General features: G+C 50.4%; 1 protein-coding gene across 1 annotated transcript; it reads left to right on the forward strand.

Moving 5' to 3' along the window:
- The first annotated feature begins 5,389 nt into the window (after nt 1-5,389).
- Nucleotides 5,390-25,838, forward strand: CNNM1 (cyclin and CBS domain divalent metal cation transport mediator 1). Its single transcript, XM_068139268.1, has 13 exons — nt 5,390-7,217; nt 17,608-17,751; nt 18,429-18,569; nt 18,839-19,008; nt 19,183-19,282; nt 19,440-19,487; nt 22,002-22,064; nt 23,039-23,202; nt 23,402-23,579; nt 23,936-24,049; nt 24,140-24,256; nt 24,548-24,675; nt 25,006-25,838. The coding sequence occupies exons 1-12, from the start codon at nt 5,390-5,392 to the stop codon at nt 24,625-24,627; spliced, it is 3,147 nt and encodes a 1,048-aa protein (XP_067995369.1). The 3' UTR covers nt 24,628-24,675; nt 25,006-25,838.
- The last annotated feature ends 615 nt before the right edge of the window (nt 25,839-26,453 follow it).

The following is a 26,453-nucleotide window of genomic DNA, read 5'->3' on the forward strand; positions in this document are numbered from 1 at the left end:
AGAGCTCTGCAGCACTCTGAAGATCATAATAGCCTCAGAAACATTTTCTTCAAACTGAGCCCAGTCCTGAGGAGCAGAGAAATCTGGAGAATTATCCTTCTTTTGCATCACCATGTGAAAAGAAAAGACAAGTGAATATGCCAATGTTATAAGCCTGAGAATGAATGAGCAAGTATTTGTCCCACCATCTGGGAGGAGATGATAGAGGTGAAGGAAGAGGGAATACAGGGGGGATGGCAAAAGTTCAGAGACCTTCTATTTTTCTGGAGGGATGCTTCACATTCCAGCAGCAAAAATGAAGGAAGTAGACATGAGGAGTAGATCAGAGAGGGGAAATAGGAAGATGGATGAAGTGCAAGGCTGGAGGAACAAAAGAGTCAATTATGAAAAAGAGGAAGGGGCTGTGTACAGAAACCAATGAGGAGATGGAGCTCAGGGGAAGAAGCAGCAGCCAAAATGCTCTCAAGTCAGAGGCGCTGCCAGAGTGAGAGAAACAAAGGAAAAGACTGGAATCCTTTAGGTAACAATAAAATTCTACACCTCTGTTATTTATTTGATTATAGCATCTGTCACCCTTTTTATCAGGACAGCTGAGAATGGCCCTGCTATAGACAAAGACAGCAGAAATCATCTATGTCAAAGTTGCAATCTGTTGGTCTGCATGGATAAATTACAACATTAAACTCATGGCTAGAGAGCAACAGGAGGAACCACTGAGATCTATGGATCATGCCTGAAAACCAGACAAGTAGATGAAGGACAAAAAAAGGTGACATGCCAGCAGTGTGGATGCAGTGAACGTCCAGAATGAACCCAGAAGATGGATAGGATCAGAAGTGAGCACCACAGAACAAGAAAGAACATCCTAATGGAGGGAGGAGGAGATGGGCTGATGCTGGATGGACTTTAAACCAATACTTTGCTTCTGTTGTTCCATGAAAGCTCTCAAATAAATCCAGAAAAAGGAATTATCTTTCTGTATAAATTCTAGTTACAACAGTCAAGTTCTTGAGCTGCTTCTCTTTAAGGTAATGAGAGTGACAAGGGTCTTGAAGCATCACTTGTAAGGTTGAAAGCATGCAAAGATATAGTCTGCCTGCAGCTTCACACAAATCTGATATAAACTCCACCCTTCCTACTGACTGTGAACAAGCAAATAGTTCGTTCCCTTGCCTTGGGATCAATAGGGCAAGAGAAAAAAGTTGCATGATGACAAAGACCTCCAGGAGAAGTATTTCCACATGCCTTAGAGCAACACAGCCTCACCCCAGCACTGCTTCAGCACTGGCATGGCCACAGAAGTGAGAGGGAATGTGCAAGGTCCCTAGCCCAGGCAGAGTAGCTTATCACCCAGAAACAACCACAGGGGAAAAGCATGTATTCATAGTGCAGGCATCTCCTATGTCCTTTCTCCTATGGCCATTGTTTTGCCTTGTTTCTTCTCACTCCACAGTTTTCCTTCTGTTAGCCCTTTAGTAAGAGGAACATGGAGAAGGCTAAAAATAAAGCAGCATAAGCAATGTAATAGGCATGCAATTGGATGTTGAGTTTCTTTGAAAAAATGATGCTTTATTTCCTGCACAATGGAAACTCCAGTTTGATGTTACAACTGTTTTGTTTGACTGAATGCAGAAATTTTACTTCAGTGATGACATTTCCCCCCTGTATTTAGTATTACCATATGTCATTGATTACATACATTTAAGTTTCATAAATTAATTCAGTTTCATAGCTCTCTCAAGTTAGATTCTCGTGGAGTTGGCTGCTTTTTGTTGTTAGCCAAAACACTTGGAAAACAGCTCAGATCAAACCAGCAGAGTTTCAGTATCGTTTCAGCAGAAAATTGGTTATCACAAACCAAGCATTTAACACATCGCCATCCAGAAGGCTGGATAAAGCTTTGCAAACCTGCTGCAGCCAGGACAGAGAGAAAAGGGGTTAATTGAACACCACAAACTCAGAAAAACAAACAAACCCAAACACACACACAAAAAGACACAGTGCACTGTTTGGAGCTTACTTGCCTGAGGTTTTACTCCTTCTGCCTCAGAAGTTATACGTCCCACCCCTCAGCGCTTATTTCACTTACTGGGGAATGTATCTTCTGTCAGCTGGCTACACAGTGACAATCACACAGCACGCATGTTCCAGGAGAAGCCAGCCTTGTGTTTGCTAGATTCCTTCCTTTTTTTCTGGGGGAAAAAAAAAATAAAAATCAGATTTTCTTTACTCCTTCTGTTTCCCATCATGATTTGGATTGCTAACATTTCTATCCCCACTAGCAGTTCCCTGGTGGCTTCTGGCCCTTTTCTAGAGGATGACTGACTGCAGACCCCCATCATCCCATCATCCAGGAAGGAAGTGAATTGTAACCTGCAGGGTTTGGGTCTCTGATTTCAAATCTTGAAGTCAAAGTGATGTGAAGGGACCTTACCAAAATCCCCACGTCCACAGTTTCCTCTTCCTCTAAGTCTTGTGTGGACCTGTACAGAGCTGGAAGAGGACAGTCATGATCACAGATTTCACTGCTGACAGGAGCTGTGGACGTTGCAGGCTTCAACAAGGAAGCTGCAGGGGGAGCTCAGTGGTAGCAGACACGGTGTAAACCAGAACCTGAACAGTGCTGGTGAGCAGAAGCAGATTATTATTTCTAACTGAGGAGTAATGTTGGAAGGGGAAAACAGCTAAAAGAAGGATGCTTCAGCATAGGAAGAAAACAGAGACAGCTGTTGACCTGCTTGCTGAAGGGTTCACCAGGCAGGATAAGGCCAGGGCAGGCCTCAAGAAGAGCCTTGCACAGTTATGCCGTACTTTGCCAAAGACTCGATAAATTGAGCATGTGCTAAAGCTCAGCTTGTTTTGTGTTATTGAGAGCTGTGGAATGTATTTCCTATCCTGACTTATTGAACACACTCCAGCCACACACCTGCACCTTCTGGAGCGCATCCTCTCAGCAAGAGGCTGGCTAGCACATTGTCACTTATGCAGGGCGGATCCTACTGAAAGCACATCAGACCACAGCTTTTGCACCAGTTTACTATTACATGTAGCACATGCAAGCTTACCTCAGGCAAGAACACAACTATGTCCTGATCACAATGGAGCTCATCTCAACAGATGGTGTTTGATACTGCAGGACCATGGCAGCTCCACTCCAAACTCAACATTATTTCTCTTCTGCATTTTGAGAACCTCTGGCCACACTTTTTTTTTAGGAGTGCAACTATTGTCATCAGTGTTTTGGAGTCACCTTGAGACCACACACCATATTCAACCTAAGGGTCTCTGCCTAGTCCTAACTTTGAGGTTATTTTGCTCCCGTTGAGGCATTGCAGTGCATGAAGCAGGATCCTGATGCAACTGTTCTGTTGTATGTTAATATAACACGAGGTTAGCAATACTTTGAACCAGATAGTGCCTCTAGGGCAGGAGAAAACTTTCTCCCGAAGCACACAGTAGCTCTGCCAGCAGGCATGCAAGCAGTGCAGGTAGTTAGCAATCTAACAAGCAACATCTGGTGCCCATTTGGGGCAAAGGATGGAAAAGTCAGCAAAGAGCAGATGCTTCTTGGACTGAGAGTTGCATCCTAAAGGAAAAAGCACTCAGAAGAGAAAATCCAGCACTGAAACAAACGTTGCTGCGACTCTGGAAGATACAAGATGTGACCAACCGTCTTTGCAGCTTTACACAGTCACTGTCCGAGATTTTTTCGTCAGCTTTATTTTGCCAATAGAAGTACGGAGAGAGATTGCCACCTTGTGGTTCCTTCTCCTGCAGTGCCATGTCTGGTCTTTGTTTTCAATCGTACTAGCCCAGAGCAGTGATTTTCAGACTGCTGTTACAAGGATTTCTGGTGACAGTGGTACTATGAACAAGAATATTTTTCCAAGTACTGACTTAACTGAAAAAGCAAGCCTGTAATTCTAAGTCTTCAGTTCTTATACTGAGAAACTTATCGCCAGAAAATCTTTGGGAATCTAACCTGCAAGTTAATAATGATCAGTAACTACTGGCACAGATGCACAGCTTCCAAACAGCAACCCAAAACGCTATGGCAGTGATACACAAAACCAGATCATCTTATACAATATTCCCAGCATCAAGAAATCTGTGAGAAACTCAGTGCTGATGACAGCCTACAGTCTGAGAATTTTTTTGGGGGGTCTCAGACAGTAGGTCCTAGCAAGAAAGAAGCAACCATGTGCTTGTCTCCACCACCTGCAGACAACAAGGCAAAAGCAGACTGAGCTTGTCCCTTGTCAGTCAGGAGACTCATAGGACAGTTTCTGAGTTCTGTCCCTCAGATGTTGCAAATTGGGTTAGGTCTGTGAAAGGAGGTTACCTCTTGGCTTCTCAATTAATTTTGCCCGGGTAGAGCCCCAGGCAGCATTTCTCCACTGGAGCTACAGCAGAAGTTAGAAAGGGATCAATACAAGATCAGTAAGAGTATATGAAGCAGCACATGGCCCTTGTGACATCCTAAGAAACTAAACCACTTTGGGAAAAAAAACAGCTGCCTCCCTCAGAGAGGAGGAAGAGTCTCTCCTAGCACAGGAGGGAGGACAAATCTCCCTGGCAGCTTTTCATGTGTATCTGCCTGCTAACATACTGACACAGTAAGTGGCCCATTTTTCATGGGTGCAGTAATGAGTGAATAATCTGCATTTTTGCAGCACTTCCTTTTCCTTTCTGACACTTTCTGTCCAGCTTCCTGCTTTGCCTTTAGTGAGCCTGTTAGAGCTGTAAACAACTGTTTTCCAGTTCCTCTGCTTCATTTCAAGGTTGTCATGGATGTTGAAACAGGGAAGACCCAAAAGTTTCGCCAGTCTCTAAGTGCCTTCTTTAGCCCAGGTTTCTGTAGCTGATAAATGCCATTTGTCTATCCCATTTCTCCATAAGCTCTAGAGGTGAGACTAAATACTACTCACAGTGTGGTATATTTGTTTCCTAGTAAGACTGCCCCCCATTAAAAAAAGAAACCCAAACCACCATGAAAAAAACCCACCAACAAAACCACCAACAAAAAAACCCCACAACCAACCCCCCCCAAAAAAATCCCAAAACACTCCAAGAAAACCCTAAAACCAAACAATCACCACAACAAAACAAAACCCAAAACAAATCCCCTAAACAAGCAAGCAAACAAACAAACAAAAAAAAACAACCACCAAAACAAACAAACAAAAAACCACCCAGAAATAAAATCACACCCACGAGAAGAAGGGAGATAAATTTGAACTGAAGAACTGGGCCTCAGCAGATGACAGGGGGAGGCTGGCTGCCAGTGCCAGCCCCAGAGGCTGCTGGCAGAAGCCTTTCGCCAAACCACGGCTGCCCGGGACGGGGGAGGCGCAGTCCCAACACAGCACCCCCAAGCAGGGCACGCGGGATGAAACAGAGAGCGAATGAGGCCGCGGGGTCCTGGGGCGAGGCTCGCTGCTCGGGGCTGCCGGCGATGGGGGGATGCTGCCCTGCGGGCTGTGCGTGGGTGAAACGCGTAACTCGCTCCCCGTTGTCCCCCGTTCCGCCGGCTCCTCCCTCCGGGGCGCCGCGGGACGGCTCCCGGTCGCACGTGGCGCGGCGGCTGCCCGCCCCCCAGGCCCACGTGTGCCGCCGCGCCGTGCACTGCCGTGCCGGCTCCCCGCTGCAGTCCTGGTGCGGCGGGCAGGCGCTGCGGTGCCGGCGCAGCGGCATGGCGGCTGCGGCGGGCCCGGGGCGCGGTGGCAGCGGCGGCTGGGGCCGAAGCCGGGGCGCCGTGCTGCTGCTCTTCTTTTCGCTGTCACCACGGCCGCCGGCCGGGGCCGCCTGGTTGCTGGGGTTGCGGCCCGAGGACACGGCGCCGGGCCGGGTATCCCTAGAAGGCGGCGCGGTGCAAGCGGCGGAGGGAAGCCGCTTCCTCCTGCGCCTCTACTTCCAGCCGCCGCCTGAGGGCAACGGCAGCCGCGGGCCGGCAGGGGAGCGGGAGCCGCGGCTCGTCTTCATCGAGGAGGCGGCTCCAGCGACGGCGGGGGGTGGCAAGACGGCGCGAGGCCCGGCGGAGAGGTGCCGGGAGCGCAGCGCCTGGGCCTCGGACGTGGAGGTGGTGGGACCGCTGCGTTCGGGTGGGGCAGCGGGCTCGGCGCTGGCCGAGGTGCGGGTGCGGGAGCCGCGCAAGGGAGAGACGGCAGCGGCGCCGGGCGGGCGGCTTTTCTCCCTGTGCGCCTGGGACGGGCGGGCTTGGGCGCACCACGGGGCTGCGGGCGGCTTCCTGCTGCGGGTCCGGCCGGCCGCCCCGGCGCTGGGCACCTGGCTGCTGCCACTGCCCGAGGCGAGCTGGCTGCGGGCGCTGGGCGCCCTGCTGCTGCTGGGGCTGTCCGCGCTGTTCAGCGGGCTGCGCCTCTCGCTGCTCTCGCTGGACCCGCTGGAGCTCCGCGTCCTCCGCAACAGCGGCTCGGCCGCCGAGCGGGAGCAGGCGCGGAGGGTGCAGGCGGTGCGCGGTGGCGGCGGCACCTACCTGCTCTGTACGCTGTTGCTGGGGCAGGCCGGGGCCAACGCGGCTCTGGCCGGCTGGCTCTGCGCTTCGCTGCCTGGTGGCGGGGCGGCAGCGGCGGCGGCCGGTGGGCCGCGGGGAGCGCCCTGGTTGCCCGTGCTGCTGTGCACCGCCGCCGTCTTCTTGGGTGGAGAGGTGCTGCCCTACTCGGTCTGCTCGCGGCACGGGCTGGCCATCGCCTCCCGCACCCTGTGTCTCACCCGGCTGTTGATGCTGGCCGCCTTCCCGCTCTGTTACCCGCTCAGCCGGCTGCTGGACTGGGCACTGCGGCAGGAGCTCAGCGTCTTCTCCACGCGGGAGCGGCTGCTGGAGACGCTGCGCGCTGCCGGGCCCCACGGCGACCTGGTGCGGGAGGAGCTGGCCATGGTGCAGGGAGCGCTGGAACTGCGTACCAAGGTGGTGGAGGACGTGCTGACGCCGCTGGCTGACTGCTTCATGCTCCGCGCCGATGCTGTGCTGGACTTTGCCACCGTCTCCGAGATCCTCCGCTCTGGCTACACGCGCATCCCCGTCTACGAGGGTGACCGGCGCGACAACATTGTCGACCTGCTCTTCGTCAAGGACCTGGCCTTTGTCGACCCTGATGACTGCACTCCCCTGCAGACTGTCACCCGTTTCTACCGCCGCCCACTCCACTGCGTCTTCAATGACACGCGCCTTGACACACTGCTTGAGGAGTTCAAGAAGGGTGAGGCCACCGAGCCATCACACCCCAGATTTCCCCGGCATCCCTCTGCATACCCAATGGTTCCCAGGTCGGCAGTCCCCATGGTCCACTCCACATGGCCTCTTGGCAGAACCCGGCAGGTACCGGGGATGCGGGAGGGGAGTTGGGCCCTGCATGTGCTGGTGAGGTGGTGTCCTGGTGTCGCCTGATGGAACAACCCCCAGGTGGGTCGAAGGCCTGCAATGCTGGCTGTGCCTGTGATGTTATTGAGACTGCAAGAGCCTTTGGTCTCAGAGTTTGCTAGCTGTGAGGTGAGCCTGTCCTGCAGGGCTGATGACCTGGCAGCATGGGCATGGTGCCTGCCTTGTAACCCTGCCTGGGCATGGCATCATTCAGCACTCTGTTCTTTGTGGAGGAGCTTATGGCAGGAGATCGCATCTTGTTACATAGCTCTCCCATATTCAGCTTAGCAATGAGAAGCAGTTATAGAGAGTGTTTCTGTGCAAGTGGTTTAAAAGAAGAAGAAAGCCTTTGAAAGAAATGCAGAGGTTTTTTCATCTGTGACAGTATTCATAATGCAGAAGGTGCCAGCAGCCCCAGAGATGCTGTGAGATGCATTTCATTAACCATACCTTGAGAATACACACAGAATTTGTTTTCCCACACACACATACTGTGAATTATGTTTTGCTGTGTGGTATTCAGTACATCATGATGAATGAGTCTTTAAGAGATGGCTGCAGCGGTAACATCCTGCATGATGTAATGCAGAAGAAGAGCACTTTGCTCCTGGGCTGTCTGGAGCCGCTCTGCTGCAAGCAGAGCTGATCATGTGAGTAAGGCCAACCTGGTCCCAGAAACAGAGAAAGCCTCTCTGTGACTCATCTCTGTGCTTGTTTTTAGAGCTGGGAGGAGGGGAGGGCAGGATGTTCCTTGTGTGCCAGAAAAGTGATCATCAGATACATGCAGGGTCAGCATCCTCTCTGGAGACACACAGATGCAGGCCAGCATAATTTCTGGAGATTCACGGCTGTTCTCCTACTGTGTTCCAGATCACCAGGAGAGGAGGGCTGTGTGGCACACATCACCTACCCTCTCTGCCCCTCAGCACGACTGGAGACTTCTAGCAGTGCTAACCCAGAAATTAATGGGGTTTATCCTGGGACCATTAGCAAAGCATTTAGATTGCTCTCTTGAGTTCTCTTGGTGAGCTGCAGTAGTTCATCCTCCATGCTGCTTCTAACATAACCAGTTGTCTCTAATTCCTTATGTGCTTTGCAGTTCCTTCTTACTGTGGCTTCTGGCAAGATACTACATTACTGAAGTTCACCTGAGGTCTCTTACCTCTCCCTTGCCTAGAGCTGAGTGTTACCAAAGATGCCAGATGAGTGGCACAGCCACCCCTGCATTTTTTTCTGATTCACTTCTATGTATTCAGCTATTTCCCCCTCCACATTTCTTCTACAGCCTGGTACCGTATGGATTAAGAGACCCATAGAAATGTCTTCTGATGCTTAGCTTAGTGTCTTTAGCTTGCTGTCCTCTCTGCCCTGATGAAGCAGAGATGTTTTTTGTGTGCCTTTGCCTAAGCTGACAGGTGCATTAACAAGCCTTGCTACCTGCCCTACACTTTCACATGCTAGTCCTCAGACTATATTATAAATCCTTCTTCAGCTTTGCTCTGGTAAACTCTTGGCATTTCATTTCAGGCTCTTCCTCCCTTACAACTGTGCCATCATGGCCTTCTTAGGTTGTTTTGCTATAGCCCCTGTGTAGAGCTCTCTTTAAAAATCATTTCTGTTCCCACCTCTTTTCTCCTTATGTATGCTAAATTAAACAGCTGAAAAGGCCTTGCTTTTAGTCTTAATATCTAACTCAGTATGGTATTTAGCAGTTCCAGCTCTTCCCCCAAATGCTCTTCTCCCTAGATGTTTCTGTTCTCTTCCAATTCATCTTTCCCCTACTTGTAGACATTTGGTCATCACCCTGTATTTGTAGATAGCCATCCCTCAGTTCAGTCCTGAATGCCTCCTAAACTCCTTTTTTTCCCTCCCAGTTCCAAATGCAGGTTCTAGTGTTGGCTCGTGCAGTGACAGAGGTTTGTTCCCAGCTGCCTCCAGCCCCATCCACCGCCGGTTCAGCCCTATTCACTTGACTATTTAATTTCTAAAATAAAGATTTCCCATTTGTAATTAAGAATCTTCATCACTGTCTCCTTTTCTGTGTCTGCTTGAATTACCAAGAAGTATCATGTTTGATCCAATCAAGGTTGCTTTCCATGGCCAGGTCTTCTGTGATGCCTCTGCTAATTAGAGAGTAGGCTGATTACTTGTTGGTTCAGTGAGTGCTTAATGAAGGCATTCATCACTTCACACATTCAAGGTGCTTGCAGGGCAGCAAATGCTCCCACTGATAATGCCTGGTCTCTTTCTAGGAAATGCAAGTCTTGGGTAAGGATGGGCATTGATTGCCACCTCCATATCCATAAGTCTCTGACAAATCTCTAGAGAAACCTTGGCAGTTGTTTATTTTTCTCCTTCTCCTATGGTTAACAGTTTGGGTATCCTTTATGTTGTTGGGTTTACTTTACAGTATCACAGTATCACTAAGGTTGGAAGAGACCTCAAAGATCATCGAGGCTTTATAAAAAAATACATTTATTTTTTTTCTTTCCTGGATAGCAGTGTATGCTTCTGATCTGTTTCACTAGTGATTAATGTTCTGCCACATCCACTATACCAACAATACCATTTTATTTTTGCCTTTTTTGCATAATGTATAAATAACACAATTCCACTGCCAGAGCTGTTTGCCACTCTACACAAACATTTGCTCTTTCTTACTGAAAATGTCAAGGGATGATTAAATACAGCATTTTGAGGCTCTTGCTCACACCTCCAGCAACACTTTCACTTTTCTGTGTCTCTTCCTACTCACTGTATAGTTCTTCTTTACCTGATACATTTCTTTTCTCTTGTTGTGCTGTCCTAGCTATGATGATGATCAGCTCTTTTTCCAGTCTTTTATAGCAGGGTTTGAAGGGAAGCTTTTCTGCATTGATTTCTAGGTAAGCTCACACTGTTGAGATGCTTTGAAATTTGCCTGGAGTTTAATTCATAGATGAGTTGCAAGTAACCTTCCCCAGCAAGACCCTGTGTAAATGGGATTACCCTTCACAGACCTGGAGAAGGGCAATTCTATAGCATCAGCTTGCCAAAACATAAATTGCATGAAGAGGGTAGCATACACTTCAGCAGCACCGAGGAAGCTAATGGCCCAGTGGGGAAACAGCAGCTGTGAGCTCTGCCTGACAAAACCTGGCCCCTGCCCCATCATGGCATAACTGGTCAAACCCTTCACATCTGCTCCTTTGGAAGCCTGCTGCTGGCATCATGCTATGTTTGTTTTGGCACTAATTCCTGGAGAAGGTGGTTAAATTGGGGGCACTAATGGGAACTGGGAAAAGCACAGAGAAGGCTGCAGACAGCATCGGGGCAGGTGGGGTGGGGGCTGGCCTGTGAGAGGGCAGCTTGGACTTGAACACACAGCTTGAAAGAGGACAGCTGCAAAAAATGCATGGAAAAAAAAAATGTTACAGCACCATAAGACAGGTCCAGCAGAAGGAAGGAAATACCTGTTCCTGAAGATGGTTTTGACCTTGCATCAGGAACAGTGTGGCCAGCAGGAGCAGGGAGGTCATTCTGCCCCTGTATACTGCACTGGTTAGGCCACACCTCGAGTACTGTGTGCGGTGACCTTATCACTCTCTACAACTACCTGAAGGGAGGTTGTAGACAGGCGGATGATGGTCTCTTCTCCCAGGCACCCAGTACCAGAACAAGAGGACACAGTCTCAGGCTGTGCCAGGGGAGGTTCAGGTTGGATGTTAGGAAGAAGTTCTATACAGAAAGAGTGATTGCGCTATGGAATGGGTTGCCCAGGGAGGTGGTGGAGTCGCCGTCATTGAAGGTGTTCAGAAGGAGACTTGATGGGGTGCTTGGTGCCATGGGTTAGCTGTTTGGGTGGGTTGGATTGGTTGATGGGTTGGACACGATGATCTTGAAGGTCTCTTCCAACCTGGTTTGGTTTATTCTAATAAAGGTTTATCTTCTAATCAAAAACTCAGTGAAATGAACTCAGAAATAACAAGGCCATGATACCAAATTTGTCATCTTTTTAGGCCAGCTAGATAGAGTCATTGCATAGGGCATCATAGAATGGTCTGGGTGGAAAGGGACTTCCAAAGGTCATTTAGTCCAACCCCCTCTGCAGTAAGCAGTGGCGTCCCAGAGCCCCGTTGAGCCCCACCTTGAACATCTCCAGTTGTGCAGCCTTTACAGAGAAGTGCTAAGTGGGGAATACTACACAGAATGTATCCCCTCTTCTCTATAAGTAAGATAATACATGCCAGTACAGTGACTTCTCCATCTGCAGCCCAAAAGAAGCTGAAGCTACTGAAGGAGTAAAAAAATATGAAGACTTTTTTTTTTTTTTTTGGCACTTTGTATTGTCACATCTCTGAGTACCTGGCTTTATTCTCTGCTTCCAGGAGGAAGGACCTAATATACCAGAGAAATAACTGCACTGTATTTAGCAAGATAAAGCAATGTAGAGGAGCAGATGAGGTGCCAGTAGGATGACTTCACTTTGGGAATATGGCACTAAGAGATTTATGCATTCATTCAGTGTGAAATGCCATGGGTGATGCAGTCTGTTTCTCCTCCACCCCTAGAAAATAACCAAAGCAATACATTTTGCAGCTTCAGTCCTGTGATATAACTCCTTGTGGAGACCTCTTCTGTGAGGTCCACCTTCTTGTTCTGCAGTGCCTCTGGGAAGTCTTAGCCCATTCCTCAATCTATTTATGGATTTTGTTGACTAACTTGCTGGGGAAGTCTATATACAGCAGTGGCAACTTTCATTAAGTAATTTTCCTCTGTCATTTTCCTAGTTTGTTTTCCTGCAGCAGGGCAGAGGCTGAGGTATGACTCAAATTAGCCTTCTGTGGTTTGGCATCTTTTAAGTTACTAAAAGTAACTTCTCTGAAAACAAATTTCCTTGCTTGGCAAGGAAAACAACCTGTGCTGTGGAGGATAACTCCAGAGCCAGGGTCTGTCTTCTCTTTTTAGTGTGTTCCATGGTCTCTAGTAGACTACTCCAAATTGAGTGTGGCTTGCCAGGAACTGGGGTCAGTACCATTTCACCTACCTTCCTTACTGTCCTTCGGATCCTGTAGTCACTGCAAGCACAAAGTGTGATTTAAAATTTTTATTGTCCTTCAAGAGATAGCCACTTTTTTGAGCACCTGGATGGGATCAAGCCATGACTTCTATAGCCAATTGTATGGGTAAGGAGCCAGTTGTTACCCAGGAACTATCCCCATATGCAGGTGATTACCAGGCTGAGAGTGGATGATGCAGAAAAGATAGTTTCAGTGACTTGTGCTACAGCTCTGCTTTACACATAACTTTGCTTTCCCCCCTAAAATTGTGCTAAATCTTGCTGTGTGAATCCTGGGCTGCTTTACACTGCCCACCAAGCCCAGAAGCAGGGCTGCTCCAGAGAAGTGTTCAGCAAAGCAAGAGAGAGTCATGTCCTTGAGGGAGAGGGCACTCAGCCAGCCATCTCCCTCTTGAGAACTGTCAAAGGCACCTTCAGACTGAGCTGTGGGAAAGATGTAAGTGGCCTGTGCTACAGACACCAAGGAAAACAGTTTTGCATTAGCTCTTTAGATGTTTTGTAGCTTCAGAAATCCTTGACATCCTTATAGGCTTCGTAAGGCTCCAAGTAATGTGCAAGGGGCCCAACTATTTGTGGGCAGGCAGGATCATACCCAGCAGATGGAAGATGAGGCTCTGTATGCTCTCTGCTCTTCCCCATACCCTCCTGGTCTGTTTTACCCATGGTCATACATCAGCTATTCCATGTAGTCCATCTTTCCCCCATTTTTCCATAGGGTAAGAAGAAGCACCAAAGCAGAATATGAGAAAGGCTTTTGTATTCTGCTAAGGACGGATGTCAGCAGATGGAGTTTTCATCTCTAAGGAAAGTCTGGATTAGATTAGGATTTAGAGTTTTCCTTTCACACCACTCCAATTCCCTGTAGAGCTGGGTGCCCACTGTGTAGGCATAAACCTGCTTTGTCTCTAGGTGCAATTCCTCAGGCATTTGCTCTCACCCTTGGTGCTGAGTAACACAAGAGCACACACATGTTTTCAATTCAAAAAGTTTGAATCACAGCCCCTGCTTCAGGTGCAGGTCTTTAAGGGGGCAGGGAGATGCTGGCAGTAACAGAGACAAGCTCTGATAAAAAGCTCACAGAAAATACATTTCATGGTTGTTTCAGAAATCAACCTTATTTACCAATTACTTTTTTGTTCCTCTTTTCTTGCCTTTCCCCCCGCCCCCCTTCTCTTTTGTAGCTGTAAGTTGTTCATGGCTTGTGCCTGTACCTTTGATCTTTTAGTAACAGCTTTAGATCTTACCATAAAATTCATGAAAATTAATTTCATACTCAGAATGTTCATCCCATGGAACAAAAGGCAAGGCTAAAGCATCTTTAACATTCCTCTGGCAGAGCACTTCCATAAAAAAATGATAAGGAAGTAGTCTGGGCTATATTTGCTGCCAACAGCACTTTCATTCTCACAAGTAAAGGCATTTCCATGTGTTCAGACCCTGTTCTCTCATCAGGGAGGGTGCTTTGAGGTGGATCTATGAGCCCAACATCATTTAGGTACTTATGAAAAGAAAGGCTCCTAGAAATGCACATAAAAGCTATGGATATCTGTTCAGAAGCTTGCTCCATCAGGAAGCTTTCAGATGTTTATATTAGCTTTGTCATTTAGCATTTTGAGGCATTAACTTTCCACTGAAGATGTGGTTTGAAAAGAACAAATTTCATGTAGCTCATAAAGAATTTAGCAGAGTTGTATCCCATGCTGAGCAGACATTTAATCACCTATAGACTTCCTGTGCAAGAGCTGTCCTGTGGAGGCTGGTGCACAAGTAAAGTTAATTGCCTGTTTGTTCTAGCATTTGCCAAACTAAGGCTTTGATTCTCAAGTGTTTCACTGTGCTTTCCTGCATTAGTGATAGCCCTGTAAAATTTGCATGTGACAGCTAGCTAGCAGAATAGCAGCTCACCCCTATAATTCATTTCATTTGAGCTAGCAAGCATGGGTTTTGGAATCAATTTTACAGATCTTAAAGCTGGTTTAGATTGCATTTGAGGTTTTGTTAAGTGATTTCACTCTCTCTGTCTCCCACTGAGGAAGAACTGCAGGGTAACTGCTGGAGAGTGTGACCCCTTTGATGTCTCCAGATCTGTCCCTCTGCCACCCTCCCACAGACATTGCTTCTGCATCATGAAACAGCCTAGCTACTGCCCTTCTACCTGCTCCAAAAGCTACTGCTTTTCAGTGCAAGTGCAGCAGCTCCTCAGGCAGGAGGATGCAGCTGAGCTTGGCAACATCCACAGCCTATGCGGTGACAAGCCATGACCATACAGCCAAGACACCTGCACACCCCCACCATCCTTGCTGCCAAATTTGTAGGCTCTGTTGAAGAAGTGATGTGAGCAGCTCCAGGACCCAGACTGGTTTGTGGGGCAGGGCTTTGCAAATGGGAACCAGTTGGGAGCAGCAGTCACGTGCATTCAGTTCTGCAAGCGATGGGAGTGGATTTGGGGGGTGTTTTGTGATCAGCTATGCAGGCAGGGCCTAGGATCACTCAGTCAGTGTGGGCCTGGAGCAATCACATGAATTACAACTGTTTTCGGTCACTAGGTACCTGCCCCAATGCAAATGCTAGCCTGGAAACCCAAACCCGGCGGTTTATAGCCTAGCTAGAAGTGTTTATTTTCTGTGACAATAAAGAACTCTTGAGTGCTCTAACAGCCCTTCTGGCTCTGCCCCCAGCACAGTGAAACTGTGGGTCTGCTTCAGACCAGCAGTGCTGGGTTATTTCTAAATAACCTCATTTGCTGCTGTGTGAACGTTGAGCTGGAATCGCATTTCTCTGCTGCTGCTCTAGAGCAAATTCCAGTGTCCATGTAGGTGTTTGGCCAAAAAAAGAATTACCTCCATTATTCTCTGACTGCCTTTAAGTAGTACCTAAGCTCTTTGTAAGGGCTCAGTGGTTTAGGGTTGCACGTAAATGTCATTAACAACAAGCTTTTGGCCAAAAGAAACAATTTCTCCCATCTCCTCACTCACCCGAGGACTTGTAGGAGACCAGATGGCCCCAGTGTTGAAGAGCAGGGTTTGGCAAAGGAGATGCTTTCAAAAGTTGGACTTTGCTATGATGAAATGTAGCTGTTCCTGTTGTCTTGCAGCCAACTCCACTGCTCTCCTCTTTTTAAGTCTCAAGTCATATTGCTTTATTACCTGCTGAACAGGCATGATGCACAAACCCATGTATGAAAAGGGGTGAAACAGCTTGGTCTAAAGAACATGCAGGATTTTCAGTGCCCAGAGGCTGTTGGTTTGGGGTTTTTTAAATACCATCTCAGTGCTACTTGCTGCAATGTTATGTTCTCATTTCTAATTCTGTAGGTGTGGGAGGCAGCGAGCTGCTCTCTGAAATCTTGCAATAAAAGCTTGGTATGAGGAGGAGGGAATTTATACTGTGGAAAATGCCCAAGCTTTTCTGTGAGAAATGTATAGTGCTGATCTTCAGCTGAGAAATATCGTTTGTTCATCTCGGATCCAGGGCAGGGTTACTTGAAGGTCGCATGGTCCCCAGCAAGATGCTTGTGGTGCTGGGCTGTCCTGGATGTGCTTGTCCCAGTGCCTCCATGGAGATGAGCCGAAAGGCACCACTGGGGGATGAGGCACTTGTGCAGCAAGCAGGAGCCCACCCCTGCTGCATCTTTATACATAACCACTGTTCACATCCCTTCACCCAAGAAAACAGGAGTTTGTGGAGGAGGCTTTATGGGAGAGGGAGATTCAGAGGCTTCTGTATAGTGGAAGACCCTGCCCCTCTTTTAGTTGACCACTGCTGTTCAAGGACCCCAGCTCCAGTCCATAGGGAAAATAAGGTGTTTGCAGGTTACCAGGGGGTCTCTGCAGTGCCCACGGTACAGGGATTGCAACAGAAGACCCTAGGGATGCAGAGCAAAGAGAAGGAGGGGGAGTGAGGGGGAGCTGTTGGCTGTGGAGCCAATGGAGGACATTTTTCACATTTTAAGTAAAACTAGAGGTTCAGAACTTGTGTGTGCTGCTAAACAGTGAAGGAGCTACAGGAACAGTAAGAAAAACAGTGCAGTTCTTTGGCAGGTCCAAGAATACATTGGAGCTATAAACCCAGAAGTTGTTTGTGGCTTGAAAGTTGGGTTCTGGTCAAGCTGCTGAACAGGAGCATAAATCAGAGCAGATGGTAAAAGGAAGGGAGAAGTTGAAGCAGTCAAAACAGCTTAGAGAGAGCTGGACGTGCAAAACCAAATAGCAATGTTTCAAGTGTGCCAAAAGCAAGAAGCCTGAGATTGTGTCAGCAGAGCTGCCAGCTTTCTGGGGCAAGCAAGGAAGCTGAAACTGTCACTGAGAAATGCTGCGACTTCCAAGCAGGAGTCACCGTCCTTGCAGCTGAAAGTCCTGGTCCTGGTCTACTCTTTTAAGGTAACAAAGAGGAGTCGCTGTCAGGGGCAGGGTTTGGAGAAGACATTCAGGTGTGAGCTGATGGCTTGAAAAGCACTTAGTCTCTGCATCCAGATGGTTCACTGAAGAGTTCTGCAGGAGTTGGCCTGAAAACTGCAAATAAACATAAGCATTTGTGCATTAAAACCAGCTGCTGTTCTGAGGAGCTGGAGGCTTTGCCCCTATTTTAAGAAAAACTTTAGGATTAGTCCAGACAGTGATGGAGAGAAAGATGTGGGAGATCTGTTCCTGGCAGTTTGATAGGAAAGATAATTAACAACAGAATGAGAAAACACCAGGAAGATGAGGGAAACCAGTGGAGCCCAAGAAAATGCTCACATTTCTGTGTTGGAGGACACTGTCTCATTGCTCTTAGAATTGCTTCATGCCAGTGAAGCTGAGGGTAAGCAAGAAGCAGCTGGTATGATGTACACTTCATTCCTGCACAGGAGCCTGTCAGAGAGCTAAACAGAGTGTCTCACAGTAGGTTGTCTGGGTAAAGAAAGCAAGTGGACCCAAAAAAGAACCCAGGAGAGTCCTGTGATGCCTAGAAATGAGCTTGAGGAGTAGCAGCCCTCTTGGTCTGAGCTTTGTGTCCAGCTTTGTGTCTGAGTTACTGTGAATGCGACGGGTTTGGGCAAGCGTGGCCGCTTCTGAGGTTTGGCTGTGATCTGTGCCTCCCACCAAGCCCTATCTTCTTGCCAGCTGACTGTGCTGGGGACCCTACTTCCCAGGGGTGGGGGCCTCACTGCTGCTCTGCTCTCCCCCCACAGGAAAGTCCCACCTGGCCATCGTCCAGCGGGTGAACAACGAAGGGGAAGGAGACCCATTCTACGAGGTGATGGGCATTGTCACCCTGGAGGATGTCATTGAGGAGATCATCAAGTCCGAGATCCTGGATGAGACAGATCTGTACAGTTAGTGTCCCAGAGCAGCTACTGCAGTTGCAGAAGCCAGGGTGGGAGCCTGCATAGACAGACAGACATGTGGGTAGGAAACAGGCCAGAGGAAATCATGGTCCTTCCCCAGAGCAGTTCACAGTCAGAGTGGGAATGACAAGAATGAGGGAGAGGTGCTGGTCAAATGTCAGGGAGTCAGTCTTGAATGTTTGAGATAAAAGATGCACCAGCATCATCAGACAGTGGCTGGACAGGGTCTGACCCAGGGACACATGTTGGGCATGAAGCCCCATGCCTGGAGGTTTTTAAGGCCGGGCTGGATGTGGCTCTGAGCAACCTGACCTGGTGTGAGGTGTCCCTGCCCATGATAGGGGGGGTTGGAACTAGATGATCCTTGAGGTCCCTTCCAATCTTAACAATTCTATGATTCTAAGTGCCCATAGGTAGTTCCCAAGCTCCTTTTCACCTCTAGGTGATGCCTCCACCCACGACAACCCAGGGAGCTGCTCCCTCACCTGTGATGCTTGGCACATTTTGTGCACTTCAGTTGCTCCAGCTGCTGCTACACAGCAGCTGTGCCGCAGGGTGCAGCAAGATGTGCCTCTCTGCATACATGTGCACGTGGTATGGGGTCCTGCAGCTCCAGTGACTGTGGTTGCTGCAGGCCAGCAACAGCTCTGCTCTCTGCCCCACAGCAGACAATCGGAAGAAGGAGAGGGTGCCCCACCGGGGACGCAAACCTCAGGACTTCTCCATCTTCAGGCTTTCAGACAGCGAGATGAAGGTGAAGATCTCTCCACAGCTCCTCCTGGCTACGCATCGGTTCATGGCAACAGGTACAATCGCCTTTGTGCAAGCCCTGCATCTCCTTGCAGCAGTAGCCCTGTAAGGCATGCCTGAGCTATTCCTTGGCTGGGGTTCCCCTGTCAGTGAGTGGTTTCTGCTTGCTCTGACCCTGGGTGTCCTGATGCTTCACCATCGTGGGGCCGTATTTGGCTGTCTGCCGTGCCACAGGGTGCTGTGGCTGTGGCTGTGCAGCTTAGAGAAGAAGGGGCTCCCAGCAGCCCCAGCACCACTGAGTGAACATGCATTGCCCCCTCTGTAGAAGTGGAACCTTTCAAGTCCCCCTACCTCTCTGAGAAGATTCTGCTGCGGCTGCTAAAACACCCCAACGTCATCCAGGAGCTCAAGTACGACCGAAAAAACAAGAAGGCAGCGGAGCATTACCTCTACCAGCGCAACCGCCCTGTCGACTACTTCGTCCTCATCCTGCAGGTTCCTGGGGCATCAGCGAGCCGGGGCTGGCAGGGGGTGGTCTGTCTCTCCATGCTGCCTCGCTCTGGGCTACTTCTGCCAGTGGGGATGCCCATCTTCTTGTATGGGGTGGCAGAAGTCCCTGCAGCCCTGGGAGTGTGGGGTGTCTGTCTGAGCAGGTTTTCCTTCTCCCAGGGAAAAGTGGAGGTGGAGGTTGGCAAGGAAGGGCTGCGTTTTGAGAATGGAGCATTCACTTACTACGGTGTCCCTGCCATCATGGCTGTTGTCTCCTCGGGTAAGGCCTCTGTGGGTTCCCTCCAGCCCTGCCTTTGCTTCTACAGCAACTAAGCCAGCTGGTGGCTAGGAGAAGGGGCTGGCCATGAGGGCTGTGGAGTGCAGGGTAGGCAGGAGCCCTTCCTCTGCAATTCCTACATCTCCAATTGTCATTTCAGATAATGATGTGCGGAAAATGGGCAGCCTGGCCGGATCCTCCTTCCTACGTAAGTATTTCAGGACAGGCTGGGGTTCTAAAACCTCTCCTCCATGGCACTGGCCAGCTGAAGGAGAGATGAGTTTGTGCCCTGCTCAGAGCAGCTCATACTCTGCACCAAAGTCATGTCCTTTAAAAAACTTGGTGGAGATACAGTGTGCTAGGGGGATGATGCAGCAGAGTCCTGGCAGAAGGACTATGAGGTCCCTTTGAGGTTTCAGCGAAATGCTGCATCCTTTTGGGTGAGTCCCAGCATGGTTGGCATTAGAAGGGACAATGCAAGGGGCACTGCCCACAGGCTGAAGCATGCCTCATGGATGGGAGCAATAAACCCTATGACTTCTGGCATGATGCATCTAGGTCTCAGCGTGACATCTCTGGACCCAGTTGCATTCTTGAGGCTCAGATCGTGAGCTGAATAGGGGTCCCATGCTGAGGGAATGGGGGCTGCTCAGGAATTGCAGAGATGGTTCACTTTACCTCTAAGCCATTCTCACATGGTAGAGGTGGAAATTAGCTGAGTTAAAAGTGGCTGCCTTGGTAAATTCCCTGCCTGCAGAGCTGATAGGTTAGCAAGCAGATCCTCTGCTTGCCCGAGTTAAGAGAGAACTGTGATCACAGGATACTATGAGTTTCTCTGTCCTCTTCTTTGCTGATCACCCCTGCAAATATTTAGTGCAGGGAGCAGGCAGAGGTGCTGCCCACCCCCAGTCCAGCACATCCATCCTCCCAAACCCCAGGTATTACAGTGCCGATGTGGAGCTGAGGATTCTCATGGTGCCTAATCACACTAACTTCATCCTCTAAAGGAGGTATAGGGAGGGATGTCATGGAGAGAAGAGGGAGAGAGTCTCTTGGGTCAAGGTGACTGTCACTCCCGTGCATTACAGCCTGTGTGCAGCTCCAGAGTTCTATTTCTTGCTGCCTGTTTGCTTCCGTTCAAAAGGCTGACTGAGGGACTCCTGGGTTAACCCACAGTGCACATTCCTGCTTCCTTGTGCATCCACAGCGTGCTTGGTGAGAACATAAAAAACTACCCAGTTTCCTCTGGGTTATATGCTCCTGTTCTCTCAGTGGCTGTCCCCAAGGCCCCACGAGGGCTCAGGAAGCCAGTGCTGCCTGCAGGCCACAGGACAGACCTGGTGGGTGCCATGACAGTGCAGCCACATCTGCAAAGCAACCAACCAGGACACTGCTACTCAGGGTTCCTTTGTTCCTCATGCTCACATGTGGTACTGTGTCAGAAGGTGTTTTCTGCCATCCCGCCACCCCTGCGTGCTCTGGGACCTGTGGTGTTGCACCCCTGGCCAGCAAGAAGTCAGGGTGGGAGGAAGAGGTCACAGGGCACCTTCCATGTTGGGCTGGCATCCTTCTTCCTTCAAGCAAAGCTCAGCAGAAATGTTGAGTAGTGTGTGATAGCAGAGAATTCAGATGTTGAGCATTTGACAATCTGTTATTAATTAACTGTTATGCAACTTTTCTATTGCCAGGCAATCTTTGGCATTTGTGGCTTGGGTGGGGGTGTGGCAGCAGAGACTCACCATGGCCAGCCCCATGGTGGGCCAGGCAGTGATAACAAGGAGGGTGCCCTAATTGTGATTCGTCCTTTGCCCCCAGCTGGATGAAATTGTTCTTGGACTTTTATTTGCAGGAGGTTTCTATCCAGGGAAGTACACAGAGTAGGAGTTACTGGGGGAGGAGCAGGGTCATTGAAAGGAGGGGGCTGCAGGGCAAGCTTCCTGGGGGTTTTACCTTTGAAGCAATTTAAAAACATGAATCAGATAGGCAGCAAGTGGTTCTTTCAGTGTTGAGGCACCTGGAGCAGCTCTGGGTGGTTGACTTCTCAGCACTGCCCCAAGTCTGTAGAGACCCAGGGCAGGCAGCTGGCCACAAATGCCTTTGCCCCACCATGCTGAGGGTCTCCTGCCAGCCCCTGCCTGCAGCTGTGGGGCTGGCAGGATGCAGGGGCTGGTGCAGAGCACATTCCCTCTCTGCATTCTGCCTGCACACAGAGAAGAATCCCAAATTCCAAACATGATGACTTGGTTTAGCTTCCACCTATTTCCTGAGCGGCACAAGCTGACCACAAAGTCTGCTCTTCTGGCATTGGCTGGTGAAGGGCTGGAGCAGAGTGCCAGCACCAAGCTGATGGAAATAAGATGCTTTCTTCCCATATTGCAGTTCTAGGGAGATGAGTGTCTTGTGTCTTTGCAGACAGGCCTGGCAGGAGCTGGTACCCTTAGCCTCACCTCCTCATACCTTGTCATAAAGCAGCCTGTTGATTTACAGCATCTAAGTCTGTGTCCCTGACAGTGTCCCTGTCCCTGAGGCTGGAGAATTCCTCCCTGGAGCAGAAGCAGGAGGGTGTAAGAGGGGTGAGAAGGAATGCCAGAGGCAGTAGTGGGAGCCCAGCCTGGGGCTACTGGCACATGATTCTTTTTCTCATTCTTCCCCCTGGTCTCCCTGACCTCTATCCCTCACCTTCCCCCATCTCCTCCTTCCTTCATCCACCCTCTCTCTGCAGTGCCTGTCTCAGTGTCCCGTACCTTCGCCTTCAGTAGAGGGGATTCCCTGGCTGGCTCTCCAGGTAATGGGGCATGGCTTTGGGCAGGAACCTCCACATATGCCAGGCTCTTTTGAGCTCCCTACGCACAGTTCACCAAGCCCCTCCACTCTGCATGCCAGGCAGCGCCAGGAGACAAGCAGCCACAATAGTCTGCAACAGGTAGCTCCTCACTGATTGGCACATAGGTGGTAAAAGGGGAACAGCAGCCCTGTCCCTCCTGCAGCCTCCCCAGTAAATGTGAACCCTAGGAAGGATGGGATGGGAGTAAGTGAGGTACATGGATGGCTTAGGCTTTCTTTGGTGTGCAGTTCTCTAATTTCCTGCACTTGGTGCTTGGGTTTCCTTGCAACTTGCTGCTTCTGACCACAATTACTTGCAGGCCTGCATGCACACTGCTCTGCTTCCCTTGCTTTCTGGCAATCCAGGTAATAAAAGGGTGTTTTAGCAGCACAGCAAAGTCAGCAAGTTGTTGACATCACCTGTGCAAGGAACACGTGCCTGTGTTCCCTAATAAATCATTGACAAGACAAAATCCACCAGTCAACATGAGCGACAGGTCACCTTGCTGTGTCAGCCTCTGCTGCTGTTCTGTTGGAGTCAGGGTGGATAGAAGCATGCCTTCAAGACAGCTTAAATAAACTCTGTGGGCTGCCGGCTGCAACCAGAACTTGTGCCAAATGCCATGCTGAAGGCCTGTGTTAGCAGGAGATGTCAGTCAGCTGGCATGACAGGCAGGCAGCAGACCTAACCTCTGCTGCCAGCAGCAGGTCAGATGCCTGCCTCTTTGGTCCTTTTGTGTTTTGCGAGTGCAGAGCCTCTGCTGCCAGCATGCACCAAGCAAGCTGACTGCACGTCTCTATAGGGCCTCTGACAACCCTGCTATATACAGGGCACAGCTGCCAGAGGTGACTGGTCCACCCTGTGCCAGCATCAAGGACCCAAGTGGCATCATGAGTGCGAGTGAGTGTTTGCCTCTCTGCTGTCCCTTCCTGCAGTGAACAGGTCACCATCACGGTGCAGTGGTCTCAACCGCTCTGAGTCCCCCAACCGGGAGCACAATGACTATGGGGGCAGCACCACACAACTCCACAGTGGCAGCAACAACATCTACACACCTGACTACTCTGTGCACATCCTCTGTGATGTTCAGTTTGTCAAGGTACTGCTGGGCTGGCAGGGACTGTCCTTCTCCAGCCATCCCCTGCTCACCTACTTTGTCCCTGGAGCCTGCTGGGTGCCTGGTGGGGGCTGGGGAGCCCTGCATTCCTGCTGTCTGAGGGTTTGGTTTCACCAAGTCCCTGGGAGGTCCTGGTGGGTCTTCATGCCCAATGACCTGAGCATGCCTGTCTCTGTGCCAGGTCACCCGACAGCAGTACCACAATGCACTGGTGGCCAGTCGCATGGACAGCTCACCTCAGTCTCCTGACATGGAGACCTTCGACAGGGATTCAACAAAGGCCTCGACAGCACGGGGAACTCCACAGACGCCCAAGGAGGACCCCACCACCCTCCTGAATGAGAGGAACAGTGTTATGTGTGAGTCACCCAGCAGTATTCCTTCCCTGCCACAGGCTAGTGCTGCGTTTTTCGGTGGGTGGGTGGGGGTGGTGTTGTACCCATTGGCATGATGAGAATGCCACCCCTGAGATGCAGTTACACATGGACTGGGGCATGTGGGCATTTGCACGCACGCACCCATGAATGCTGTTGTGCACCTGCATATGTACACAGGTCTAAATGTGTAGGCATGTAATTCCTCATTGCCACATGCTTGTGTCCCCCTGGGGTCCCTGGCACAGGGACTGGCTGCCACAGCTGGCATCCTGCTACATTCTGCCCCAGGGCACAGCATCTCCCCACCCTGCCACCACGCCTGCCCTGTGTCCCTGCAGGCAGCCACTCTGAGGGGCTGCACAGTCCCAGTGATTCGGTGTTCCTGCACATGGAGGGCATCCCCTTCATCCAGGAGGAGCTGGCTGACAATGAGGAGAACAGCAAACGGCAGAGTGAGTCTGGCCAGGGGTCACACACATGACCCTGGGAGTGGTGAGGGCTGCAGTGCCCCAGAGCACTGAAGTCACGCTGGGCTTTTGCAGACAGTGAGTGCTGCGACACGGTCCTGGAGGCTGAGTCCCCGGGCAGAGAGGCTGGGACCAGCTCATCACCGAGCAGCTCTGAGGAGATGCTGGGCAGGAGACTGCTGAGATCCCTCAGTAAGTGGCTGACTTAGGTAGGGAGAAAGCATCCAATGGAGAGCTCTGCCCCAGCACCCCACTGCCCAGGTCAGCTGCTTCCCAGCCTTGTCCTGGGGACACTTCATGGGGCTGTCATGGATCAGGGTACCAGCCCAGTTCTCTGGCAGTACCCCAAGCAGCAGGCAAACCTGCACTCAGGGCTAGCTCAGGCAGAGCCAGCTGCCTAGTCCTGGCCCAGCCCTAAACACCCTCTGTCCTAAGCATCCTTGGCTCTCAGCATCTCAGTCCTAGGCACCCTTGTTACTGCAGGTGGGCACAAGCAGCAGCCATCACTGGAGGGTGAGAAGATGTCAGAAGAGAGTTCTAATCTTGCCCAGATAATCACCTGAGCAGCAGTGTGGCCGGAGCACGGTGCTGGAGGCCCACGCAGACTGAAGGTAGGAACCTGCGCCCCGGGGCAGTACTCCTCCCCTAGTAAATTGGAATTTGCTCAGGTTTAATAGCATAGAATCAAGTTTCAAGAAGCAAAGCCAAATGATGTGGTTTGGAGCCCATGCAAGTATGCGTGTCACTGGAAGCTGGAGCAAAGTCAGGGGATGTAGCAACAGATTCCAACCATCCTTGGGGAAGGAAAGGATATTGGAGACAAGAGTGAGCCCCTGCTTGGTGTTTTCACAGCTAGAAATGTGTGACTGCACCAATATCCCTGAGCCTGACTAGGAATGATGCTGCAGCCACCAGCAACAGGCTGTGCTTTTGTCTTCCAGGTCTGCAGCATGGGGGCCTCCTGCTGCGAGGCTCATGTTCAACAGCAGCAGGTCTGAACTCACTCACTGCCTGCCCATCCGCTCGCTCCTGCCGCCCCTCCCTACAGGACTTGTGCAGAGGCCCATCCCCAGGCGAGAAAGGATCTGCCCCCAGCGGGGCTGAACCACACAGGCAGCCTGAACCAGCTAGCTGGAGTCTGAGGGCCCTTGCCCAGCTGCTGCCTGGTAGCATCTGGTCTCAAGGAAGAGGTGGAAAAAGGAAAGTTGAAGTGTCTGGCATGGCATCCCTGCAGACAGAGCAGGGAGGGGCGGCCCAACCCAGAACTGCCCTTGGCATCATTTACCATCCCCATCCCATCGAGGCCTGGAGCCTTCTCAATGCTGGGTGCTGCACAGATGTGGTCTCCATCACGAGGAGAATGTGCTTTTTGGGGGGTGCTATGTGCGGCTCAGGGCCCCAGCACACATTTGTGCCGTGCCTAGTGACACACGCACTCGCAGCGCCTGGCGCACGATGACCATTGCCATCGCCCGGCACTCCCAAACCCCTGCTAGGCACAGGGCAGGGAGCTCCGCTCAACCCCCTCCCTGGGGAGGGCCACTCCACGCTGCATTGAACCATCCTCCTCTCTGTGCATGGCTGCCAGCACGAGAGGGGCTTGTGCCGAACCCTCAGGTTGGCACAGACCCATCAGTAGTTTTTGTAGAGGCTGAATGCAAAGGGGATGTTAACATTAAAAGTTATTTCTCCCTGAGCCCGGCCCTGTCTGTATCAAGGGGTGTTGGGAAAGATGTGCTAACCTCTACTACCAGGCCAGGCTGCTCTCATACCCATAGCCAGAGGTGATCAGAGTAACAGGACTCAGCATTGCTGAAGGGAGCAGGTAGAGCAAGTGCTTCACAGCTTCCCACCATGAACCTTGGTTCTCTGTCCCTCCTGCTGCCCACAGAAGCAGTCATCCACAGTTACACCACAGCAATACAGTGCAGGGCTGTGAAAGGACAAGAGTTACTGCCACACCATTGCAAATGCAGTAGTGGGACAGACATTGCTGGAGTGCAGCCTGGCAGGTAATGACAGAAGTCTCACAGTCTGCCAATGCTGATAAATCTTCCACATCCCTGCCTGGCCACTGCCCTCTAAGTAAACACAGAGCAATTGAGAGAAGGCCAGAGGAAAGCAAGGGCTAGAAAACAAGCTACCCTGAAGACTGAAGGAAATCGGGTCATTTAATCTTAACTGGTGAAGGATGTGAAGGAAAGAGAGGAAGTTTTCAAATAGATAAAAAGCTGTTGCAGAGGAAAGGAATAATCTGTTCTCAGTTGCCATGGTAAATGGGATAATGGGTAATGAGCTTACACTGCAGAAAGGGAGAAATTTAGGTCACTCATTAGGAAAAACAAGGCTGGTAAGACTAGCAAGGTACTGGTACAGATCACATGTGGGG

Source organism: Melanerpes formicivorus, unplaced genomic scaffold (genome assembly GCF_026170545.1).
Source record: "Melanerpes formicivorus ecotype bairdi unplaced genomic scaffold, bMelFor1.0.p_v2 SCAF_6, whole genome shotgun sequence".
In the NCBI taxonomy this organism is placed as follows: Eukaryota; Metazoa; Chordata; class Aves; order Piciformes; family Picidae; genus Melanerpes; species Melanerpes formicivorus.

Excerpts from the sequence above, each read along its gene's own strand:
- CNNM1 (XM_068139268.1), top strand. The coding sequence starts at position 5,390 with ATGAAACAGAGAGCGAATGAGGCCGCGGGGTCCTGGGGCGAGGCTCGC. Across the intron at positions 7,218-17,607 it reads GCTTGAGGAGTTCAAGAAGG|GAAAGTCCCACCTGGCCATC; the intron begins GTGAGGCCACCG and ends CTCCCCCCACAG. Across the intron at positions 19,009-19,182 it reads ACTTCGTCCTCATCCTGCAG|GGAAAAGTGGAGGTGGAGGT; the intron begins GTTCCTGGGGCA and ends TCCTTCTCCCAG.